Source organism: Phytophthora sojae (genome assembly GCF_000149755.1).
Source record: "Phytophthora sojae unplaced genomic scaffold PHYSOscaffold_2, whole genome shotgun sequence".
In the NCBI taxonomy this organism is placed as follows: domain Eukaryota; phylum Oomycota; class Peronosporomycetes; order Peronosporales; family Peronosporaceae; genus Phytophthora; species Phytophthora sojae.
The window spans coordinates 11,555,505-11,566,315 of NW_009258116.1; the positions used below are offsets into that span (position 1 = coordinate 11,555,505).

Sequence of the window (10,811 nt, forward strand, 5' to 3'; positions counted from 1 at the left end):
GTAATGCAGTCCCGCGTGTCGACCTTGGACACGCGACACTGAGGACTGCAGCCCCCAGTGAGATTCATTTTCACTGCAAGAACCAAGATGACAAGCCTGACCTTTTCACCCTGAACGTGAACTCGATGAGAGCAAGCGGCTCTCTCCGTGCTTTGGTAGATTCTGGCGCGTCGAAGAACTTTGTTCGACTGCGAAGTCTATCAAGGTTGAATTTGAGGATTTAAAGACCTCGAAGTATGTTGGAAGTACGACTGGCAACGGGTGCCGTCGTGAAGACCGAGAAGCGCATTGTACGCGTGCGCTTCACGTATGAAGATCAAGAGTTTGTCGAGACCTTTATCGTCCTGGATCTGGACGATAAGTTTGACATTGTATTGGGCATGCCGTGGCTTGCACGGCATGATCCGGTCATCGATTGGGAGAAGCGCACCCTCGTGCGCTTCGGTCGCGACAGCGGAACAGTGAGCGATGGCCCTGTTGCTGCTACGCACGCACCGACAGGTGCGCGCGACCCCCCACTCGAGACAGCGCCTAATGCCGCTGTCCCGGAGCGCCCTGGGCGCGCGCGAGCACGCGCGCAAGGGCAGCTAGCGTCGGCGTTGCCTCCGACAGCTAATGAAGGAAATGTGTTGACCTCGGAGGTCGACACCCGCTTTTCAGCGAATCAGGAAGAGTCTCCGGCCTCAAGGGGCACGGATGACGCAGGCGAGTCACGCGCCTCAGCCGTGGAGGCTGACTCAAATCTGATGGATCAGGTCTGGCCAATAATAAGAGCCAAGGTGACGTAACGCCGTCGACCCCGGGAGTCGATGGCTTGGGTGAATTTGATTCGTCGGCTCGGGGAGCCGACGCACCCTCCGTAATGGGGGTCTCCACCAATGGTTGGCGTCGAGGTGAAGATGGCGTGTCGGCTCCGGGAGCCGACGCTGCAAGCGGTGCGGACGGTTGTAAACGCCCCGCACCGGAAAAACTTGCATGCTTTCGTGCAGCCGGGCTGCACGACGAAGCGCCAGGCGACCAAGCCGGGCTTGAAGTCGCTCGCCCGCGGGATGTACCCGCCGGCGGTATACAAGAAGAACACCCGTCCACGGCTGGGCCTGGACGAGGTCAAGAACCAAGCGGAGCCGGGCTCCGCAAAACAAGAAGACGACGCATGCGAAGGTCGCTGCGCAAGTCTCGGCCTGGGGCGAGACGCTACAAGAAATGTCTGCCGGGCAGACGGGGGCTGAGAAGCCGGACGTCGAGACGTTGAACGTCTTGACGCGTACCTGTGCCGGGTTCCGGTACAGGGAGATGACTCTCGCTAATCCTCCGACGCAAGCGTCGGAGTTGACTTCGCTTCCAGTCATGAGCTGGAAGCGCTTCGCGCGTGACTTGCACGATGGACGCATTGAGCAAATATGCATTCTCTCGGGATCCGAAAGAACGAAGAGCGAGAATGAAGAACTGAGGCAGTTCTTCATGGAGACCACCACTGAGAGTGAGGACACTCTCAGTGCGAAGACGAAGAAGGAGCGCTTTGAAGAGCAGGGCTGGGACTCGTTCAAGACGAGTCCCTACTACGAGGTCTTACGGGAGTACGCAGACGTACTTCCAGAAGAGATCCCTGCGGAGCTTCCGCAGGACAAGGGAATCCAACACGAGATTGATCTCGTGCCGGGCACGAAGTACTGTGTCACGCGGCAGTGGCCACTGCCGCGAGAGCAGGTCAAAGCGATCGACGACTTCTTTGAGAGTCGTCGCGAAGCTGGACAAGTGCTCCGACGTTCTGTGTCAAGAAGCCACAGGGCGGTTGGCGCATTGTTCATGCGTACAACAAGCTGAACGATGCGACGATACCGGCGCAGACACCGATACCGCGAAAAGATGTCATCATCGATTCGATGGCCAGGAGCACTATCTTCGGTGCTCTTGATCTGCGCGATGAGTTCTATCAGATCCTCATGCGTGAGAGCGATATCCCTCTCACGGCTGTGAGCACGCCGGGCGGCATGCTCTGGGAGTGGCTAGTGATGCCGCAGGGTCTGAAGAACGCACTTGCGACCTTCAACAGGTGCGTGACGCACTTGTTGCGCTCGGTGCGCGACTTCGCATCGAGCTACTTCGACGATGTGTTCGTCCACAGCCGGGCTGCGGACGGGATGAGCGATGTTGAGATGCACAAGGTGCATCTCCGGAAGCTGCTTGCGCTTATGCGCAAGCACAAGCTCTATGCGAACCTAAAGAAGTGTATCTTCGGGGCGAGCGAGATACCCGTGCTCGGGTGTCTCGTTGGGAAGAATGGTGTCCGCCCTGACCCTGAGAAGGTCAGAGTGATCAATGAGTGGCCGACGCCGTCGAACGTCAAGGAACTGCGGCAGTTCCTTGGCTTGGCCACGTACTTGTGCAAGTACGTGAAGGACTACGCGGGCATGATACACCCGCTGTCACAGCTCCTGAAGAAGGACGCCGAGTGGATTTGGACTGCTGAGTGTCAGCAGGCCTTCGATGTCGTCAAGCAGGGCTTGACTGAGGCGCCGATCTTGGCGGTGGCCGACCAAGATCGCCCGTTCCACGTTGTGTGCGACGCATCCGACTTCGAAATCGGATGTGCGTTGATGCAGCACGATCACGAGGACCGTGATCGTGTCGTCTACTACCAATCGCGTCAGCTGAAACCAGCTGAGCGCAACTACCCGGTGCATGACAAGGAACTCCTTGCCATGAAGTACGCACTCGCGAAGTTCCGAGTGTATCTACTCCGAAGCAAACCGTTCGTGGTCGCTGCGGACGGCTGTGAAGTTGCCGCGCATCTCGCAACGAATGGCGAGATGGCTTTCATTCTTCGCGGAGTATAACTTCCGGGTTGAGTACAAACCCGGAAGACTCAATGTGGCGGCCGACGCGCTCTCGCGTCGACCTGACTACGCCACGACTGATGCCGACGTCAATGCCATTGACGCAATGCGATCGAGCACCCCAACGTCGTCACTGTTAGACGACGTGAAGGTCGCGTACGCGCACGACGCGGACGCGAAGCTCTTGCTGGCCTACGGCTCAGCGCCTTCTGACAAAGCTCGTCAGAAGTTGCCGAAGCATCATCGTGCTCGTGCACACCGTTATCGGGTGCACGACTATTACTCTACAGTGCAGTCGACGACAACGCGAACCGCGTTGTCGTGCCCAATGACCATGACCTGCGACTCAGGATCATGTACGAGTATCACGATGCACCGATGGCGGGGCATCCGGGCCATGAGAAGACATACCTTCTTCTCACGCGAGACTTCTACTGGGCCCACCAGTACAAATGGGCGCGCAAGCACGTCCGTGCTTGCGAGGTTTGTCAACGTGTGAAGCCTGCGCCTTTCGCGCAGGCTCCCTTGCAGTCACTGCCGACTCCATCGGAGTGTTGCCAGTCCATGCCTTTAGACTTCGTGTTCGGTCTTCCCCCGGACAACCAGGGGAACACGGGCGTTGTGGTCTTGTTGACCGCTTCAGCAAGATGGTACATCTTGCTGCGGTACCCGCTGAAGTGACTGCGAAACAGACGGCGCATCTGTTCGTTGACATGGTGTTCAAACACCATGGCATGCCGATCGACATTGTGTCGGATCGAGACCCGCGCTTCACTGCACACCTTTGGCAAGAAGTGTTTACACTTCTTGGGAGTCAACTTTCGATGCCGACCGCGGACCATCCGCAGACGGACGGGCAGACCGAGCGCGTGAACCGCGTGCTCGTAGACGTGCTTAAGAGCTACGCTCACTCGTTCCAACACTGGAGCGAGTGCCTGCCGATGGCGGAGTTAGCCATCAACAACTCGGTGCATGCCTCGACCGGGCATACGCCGTTCTACGTGAATGCCATCAGGCACCCACGCCTCCCGAGTCTACTCGGGATGGTGGCTCCTTCCTTAAGTGGGGGAGGATCTACGACTGCAACGCAGCAGCCGCAGAATGCCGCTGCACTTGCACAGTGTCAGCCGCGACTACGCGCAAGAAGAACTAGCAGCACGCGTCTGTGCAGGGCACAGACGCCGGCAAGAGCAAGAAGAAGAAGAAGAACATGTCTGTGCAGGGCACAGACACCGCGAAGACGAACGCAGAGGCCGGGCCTACTGCTAGAAACGAGCTGAACTCGTTCGGCTCGGACGCAATCAACTTGGTGCAACGCAGACAAGCCGTCATTCGGTTTGTTCAAGACGCTATTGCAGCTTCTGTCGACTGACAGAAGCTGAACGCAGACAATGTTGGTAGGGGCAACACTAATGAATTCAAGAAGGGTTCATTGGTTTTGTTAGCAACTCAAAACCTGCTTAAACATGCAGTTTCCGACTTCGGGGCGAGCAAGCTCGCTCCGCGCTTTATCGGGCCGTTCACAGTGTTGGCACGACATGGCAACGCCTACACGCTAGATATTCCATCTAGCATGCGCCTCCATCCGACCTTTTACGTCGGGCGGCTGAAGCCATACCGGCAGCACGAGCCACCTAGCTCGGCTGACCCGAAGCGGAAGCCCCAGCGGAAGCGAACCTCTGCTCCAGCGCGTGAACGCGTTGGGACAAGCGCACGACGCGACATCCCACGTCGATAGAGATGTCCGACGCGCTCTGCGAGGCCTGATCAACTTGAGCTCTCAGGGTCGCCATCTCCTGCTTCAGAGCGGCGAACTCACGGCTCTGAAGCTGCTCCACAGCAGCGACTCGCTCCTCGAGCGTCGGGCCAAGGCCAACCCCAGGTTGATCATACCCCGGGCGTGTTCCCACCACCGCCGCCTCCGATCCGCGACGCCGCCGGCTCAACACGCTGGATTGTTGAGCGTATTGTGGACCATAGTATCCCGATAACGAACCGGCAACCGGTTCGTTATCGTATTCGTTGGAGAGGGTTTCCGCCACACCAAGATACGTGGGAGCCGCGGGACGTCTTGCTGCAGGACGTTCCGGAAATGGTGAGGGCGTACGAAGCTCACCACGCACTGCCGACGCGAAGGTAGTGCGAGCGCTGTGGTCACCTACAGCGCCCGAAGTCCCACGATCGTCGCGTTCCTCGCGTGCCAAGAACTTGGCACGGAGATCCTTGATACTCGCAGGTACACGAATCGTCGTGTACCCGTTTAGGTCGCGGTCGCTCAAGCGCACCGCACCCGGAAGACACAACGTAGTCTGATGGCCTTCGGGCACAGCGCATGGAATACCAGCGTCCACAGAAGATCTGTGGAGCTGCTCCAGCCGCCCGCGCGTCGAGAATGTCTCGAAGCGTTCACGGGCATGCTTAACCCGCTCATGGTAAGCAGCCGGCTTCTTGTTGAAGTTCTCAACAAAAGCATTCCAACTTAGTAATCGCGCCTTTGATTCGTTAACGGATCAAAGTGCTGCTCCTCCGCAACAGCATCGTCGTGGATACCGCTGCATACGTACAGCGGAATTTCGTTTGGAGGCACAGTGTTGCCCACGCGGTCTGCGATCTCTGACGCAGACGGCATCCACGGATCGCGCGCTGCCGGAGCAGCGCGCGGAGAGCTTGAAGTTGCCACCTCACGCGGGGAGCTTAAAGCCCCAGCAGCAGAGAGCGGAGTGTCGCTGTCGCCGCGCGAACGCTTCGAGCTCGAAGCGTCCGGGTCGTCTCTTTCACGAGGGCGTCTAGACCCGGCATGCGGGTCGAGACTATCGCTGTCGATAGACTCCTTGCGCTTGCTAGAAGAGGCCTCGCCCTCTTCCATCTCCACGTCGTCGTCCTCGAAGTCAACGGCATCGTTGACTACAGAAGAACCTTCGAGGACAATCTCTGGCTGAGTTGTCCCCGCCGCAGCCTTGGCAGCAAGAGCGTCACGCTTTGCTTTGTGACGCTCGCGGTACTCGGGGATAGAGAGTCTCTATCCCGGCGGAGAACTTCACCTCTGCTGCAGCGTCGGTCTTCTTCTGAGGCGAGCTCATTGCGGAATGAGCTCGAGTTTTCTTTCTCCCAACGTGAAGAATTAACGAATGGTCAATTTCCTGATTGACGTGCCGTGACTCGGCGCGTCTAACCTTGAGGGGGGGATGGTGTAACAGGGTTACACGCGAGAGGTCCAATCTTCAACTGAGCTTCTCCTCACTCACCGCTCGCCGGCCGCCCGCCTCCGTCCAATCAGCTGCTTCTGCGACCGTTCGGGTCGCCACCCCGTGCTCGTGGCGGCCCTCCAGCACACAATCTTCGTCTTGGCCGTCTCCCAGCCGTCCGTGGCAATCTCCCGGTCCTTGTAGCCCATGGGTCTCGTCGTGAGCCGACCCGAGCCTCGCACTCGTCACATGCCTTCTCCACCGTCAGAGTCTTCCACGAATCTGCCCGTGTCGAACAAGCGGTGGTACTCTGTGAGCGACACCCATCGTGTGGCGTCGTCCTCGGCGTCCTCGTGGACATCGTGTTCATCGTGGGTACTGCGTGCGAGTCGTAGCTTATACTCCAGTACGTAGTGTCCCGCCTTGTTTCGTCGTCGTCGTCTAGCGACTTCCACCAGCTGCTCACCGTCGTCTCTCCAAGCCTTCTCACTCGTAGCTGCTGGCCGACGTCTTCTCTTGCCTGCTGCTCCAGTAATCGGACGTGCTGTCACCGTCGTTGCTCCAGCAGCCGTTCCTGCTTCCGCGTCATCACCTTCGCGTTCGACCTCGCCTTCATAGTTCAGCTGCGCTTCGATGTCTGCTGCCGCCTTCTGCAACTCGTCGGTAGGCTCGTTGTAGGTCGTCAGAAAGGAAACATGAGCTATAAATTCACGTAGCTCTCCGTTCTTATCCTCTCGCCTCACCAAATAGTTGTCGCAGCCAGCTCCACTCACGATACGTATCGGCCCCATCCATCTATGCACAAACTTTGTAGCTTTCCTTCCAAGTCCTGTGGAATCCCTCAACCAAACCTATCATCTGCGGTCGGTAAGGTACAGGGTGAGTCTGCTCAGCTTGAAGTAGTAGTACGAGCTGCTCGATAACCCGCCCTGTCAGCTCAGGTGCTCCATCAGTCAGTAACTCACAAAATACACCAAACTTGAGCACAACTTCTTTCATGAGAAACTCTGCAACGTGTTCTGCTGTGTGTTGTTCTGTAGCTACAGTCACCACATATCGAGTAACATACTCCACTGCGCCAATAACGTAGCGTTCACCACCTCCTGCTCGTGGGAATGGACCTGCCACATCCAAGGCCCACCGATCACACACATCACCTCCTCGTAGACTTCGTAGCAGGGCCTCCGAATATGGCATTTTTATTTAGTAGGTTGGGCGTTGCTGAATAAATTATCCCCTGACGCTCCTACCAATACAACAGTACATTATGGCATTGCCCCCAACGTACCACAATAAATAATGCCATTATGAAAAGCATGAAGTCTATTAACAAGACACCAGTTAGCTTATCATCTAGCTCAAATTGTCCACAGTCGTTGCATCCCAGTACGACCGATTCTGGCGGAGAAACAAATCGTCTCAAGCGTGCGTGGCAGCAGGCCGTGTCGTTGATGACCAAACGTCACCCGAGCAATGCTGAAGAAGCGTTCCACCACGTTCGACGTGGGTGGGATGCTCTTCAGCTGCTCATACTTGACACGGTCCTGTGCAAGCCGCCGGCGCTTCCGAAGACGCTCCACGAACGACGCGGCTGGATCCTCCTCCTCTTCACTCGCGGCCGCGTCGTCCGGTCTGGCAGCTTCGAAGGGCTGCAAAGCGGCCTTTTCAGCACGCGTCAGCCGCTGCGCCTTCCCGCGGAGAACGCGTACACACCCAGCCTCAAAATCTGGGTTGTGCACAATGTTGGCCCGAGGCCCTGCAAAATAAAAACCATTATAGAATTGTTAGTAAAAATATTAAACACAAATTCAACAGTTACAAACTTACCAATGTAGCGCGCATATTGTGGCTTGACAGCGATCAGCTCGTCGAACCACTCGCGAACGTCCAGCAGGTCGGCGTCGTGGCCTTGAAGGGCCTTCGAGACCGACTCGATGTCGCACAGCTCCTGGTACAATGCCCGCAGTCGCTTGTTCATCGCCGGCGGCGGCAGCAGGTCCATGAGGTCGTCGTCTTCGGCGTCAAGAAACTCGAAGAGCTGGAGGTAGCGCCGTACCATCTCGAACGTAGAGCTCCAGCGCGTGTCCTGGCGAATGACAGGCCGAAGTGGCGTTTTCAACCTATTTTGTAAAAAAATTACAAAAGTACACAAATTGTGTTAGAGACATATTGACACACCACACATACACATTGGCGCTTTATGTAGTTTGGCAGATTGGGTGAGAGTACGCAATTTTACCATGAGCGCCTGCACAGCAGCCAGCTCCTCCTCATGCGACGCCATGTCCGCCTGAACAGCAAGGTTCAGGCGGTGGCTTGCGCAACCAACAAGCGGCACACTCATAAGAGTTGCCAGCCGCCGGTTTACGGCGCAGTTGTCAGCTACGAGGAAGCGACACTGCGCCAGCTGTACGCCGTAATCGCGCGGCAGCATGGTCGCTAGAAACTCGAGATGGCCCTGCGCGGAGAGATCGTCGTCAAGCGCGTCCAGCAGCGGGGCTATGCTGAGAAGCGTTGTCTTGGGACAGCCGTTCACCTCATAGCACGCGAACACGGCGACGTAGTGCTTAGATGCGTGTGTCCAGCCGTCGAGCATGATGCCGAAGCGTGCTGGGAGCTCCGACGCAATCGAACGCTCGACGGAGACGACGACCCCGTCCATGCCAGCCCGCAGCGTTTCCTCCGAGATGGGGTCCAGGCTGGAGTAGCTGAATAACATCCATAAAGTAAAGTTGTTAGTTTCCGTAGTAATGTAAACACAATGACCTTATGCATACACGTACCGCCGAGCTTCTCGGCTCTCACAAAAAGAGAGTGGCAGGTTGCACATGACAATCCAAACCATCCAGCCGTGGAGGTTAAGCGCCGAGTGGCGGACGAAGTTCACGAGGGAGCCTGTCTCCGCCGTCGTAGCGTCGAGCATGACAGTCTCGTAGTCAGGGTGCTCCCGCCTGATATGTTGCATCACGTTGGAGTACCCGTTCCTATGGGTTTGCTTCCGAACCGTGCCGCAACGGCAACGGAAATACTCGAGAATCACCTCGTCGTTCTCGTCGCGACACGGGCGGAAGTAAAACCCCGAGACTTGGGAGTTCGCGTAGGTAGGGCGAGGGGGGCGTTTAGCGCGAACCATGCTGGATGAGGTCTTGGAGGCTTGAGAAGTGAAAATTGAAAAGTGAGCGCTGCCAAATGAGCTGCAACTAGCAACGCAGACAACCAGTGATTACAGTTCTTCTGAACGACTGGAAGCGAGAAGATGGCTGGTAAAGCGCTAACATTATTATATAAAGGTAAGTGTCATACATTATGTAATATCACAAAGCACATCAATAAATTATCACGGTAGATGGCTGAACCGCTGAAATGCGTAATTTATTGTTATTTTCTGAAATAATGTTATTGACAATGCTATTTTCGGAGGCCCTGCTTCGTAGCGGTGGGATAACCTCCCGTGGGCGATCCTTGCGGCTGCCACAGTCTTGACACCCTCGCACCCACCTCTTCACTTCTTGCAGTAGGTCAGGACACCTGTACACACGTGCAATCCGCTCATACGTGTGCGGTGCTCTCAGGTGTCCTGCCCAAACCGAATCATGACTTTCCTTGAATGCAATCGGCCACAGTTCCGGAGGTAAGATGATTCGTTTCCCCTTCTTCGTGTCGATGAGCACTAATCCGTATTGTTGTGTCACCTTCATGCCTCGATGTGCTCCGTCCGTCATCATATTCTGCACAAGTCGACTGCGTGCTTGCGCTGCTGCAATGGCTTCGTTGGTGAGCTGCAGAGTCATTGCCGGTGACTCCTGGTACGTTGGGAGTCGGCGCTGCTCCACCGTCGCCTTCTGCGCATTCGTCGTTCCTCGCAGCATCTCCGTCGGCTTCGGCTGCACGTTCGTCACGGTCGGGTCTCCGTTCTTCGTTGGCTGGCTACTGCCGGCGGCATTCGTCTTCGCCGCCGCTGCCATCGTGCGCCTCTGCGTCGTTGTCGGACTCGGCTTTGTGGGCGACCGCGTCGTGGTCACACTCGTCGTCTCCCGCACTTCAGTCGTCTGCACACCGCCGTCGTCATCCCGTCGCGCAAGTGTGGGCAACTTGTCGTCGAGTCCTCCGTTGTGGTACGTCTTCTGCTGCCACTGCGTACTGCTCATGCACGGGTCCAACGGCTTCAGCATCATGTTCGTGTCCTACCGATCGTGTTCTCCGCTCTCCATGATCATCGTCACGACGGCTCCGTCGTCGCGCTCGTCCTCCACTGCTGCTCGGCTCCGGTTCCGTCGTGGCTCGCGTTGCCATCGTGCTGTATGGTGGTGCAGGTGTCGCCTCCGTCGGCACCATGTCGCTCGTTGCGTCGTCGTCGTGCGTTGCTCGGCGTTACGATTCTTTGGCTCTTTGTCTCGCTGCTCGTGTCAGCGGCCTCGAAACTTCGTCTGGCGTCGGTGCGTCGACTCTGCTGTGCAGTACTTCGTCCACCACGGCATCAGGACCTCCGCTCGGCTGCTGCTCGTCTTCCATCGTGCTCACAACTGCCGTCACCTCGGCTGCCGGCATCTCGACCGCCGTCGTCGTGATCGTCGCAACTACTGCTGGTTAAAGATCCGCCGCATGTTGCCGGCGTCGTCGTCTCCACCTGCCCGTCGAAGTTAGGATCACTGCTGGGGCTCGGGGCTCGAGATAGAGCATCAGCAACTACGTTAGTGTTCCCCGGATGGTATTGAATGCCAAAGTCCATTTCTTGCAACAACAGCGCCCATCTGTGTAGTTTTCCCGTCAAGTTTAGCGAGATCATCAG

General features: G+C 57.0%; 2 protein-coding genes across 2 annotated transcripts; both read right to left on the reverse strand.

The window, feature by feature from the left end:
• Positions 1-6,267: 6,267 nt before the first annotated feature.
• On the reverse strand, positions 6,268-6,846 carry PHYSODRAFT_483971 (hypothetical protein; the record flags this gene model as incomplete). The annotated part of the gene is made up of 2 exons (XM_009523472.1): positions 6,268-6,548; positions 6,615-6,846. Coding segments are annotated over 2 exons (513 nt in total), but the record flags the coding sequence as incomplete, so codon positions are not given.
• Positions 6,847-7,375: 529 nt separating this feature from the next.
• Positions 7,376-10,197, reverse strand: PHYSODRAFT_258511 (hypothetical protein; the record flags this gene model as incomplete). Its single annotated transcript, XM_009523473.1, has 6 exons — positions 7,376-7,420; positions 7,489-7,778; positions 7,850-8,108; positions 8,262-8,730; positions 8,806-9,106; positions 9,561-10,197. The coding sequence occupies 6 exons, from the start codon at positions 10,195-10,197 to the stop codon at positions 7,376-7,378; spliced, it is 2,001 nt and encodes a 666-aa protein (XP_009521768.1).
• Positions 10,198-10,811: the final 614 nt, after the last annotated feature.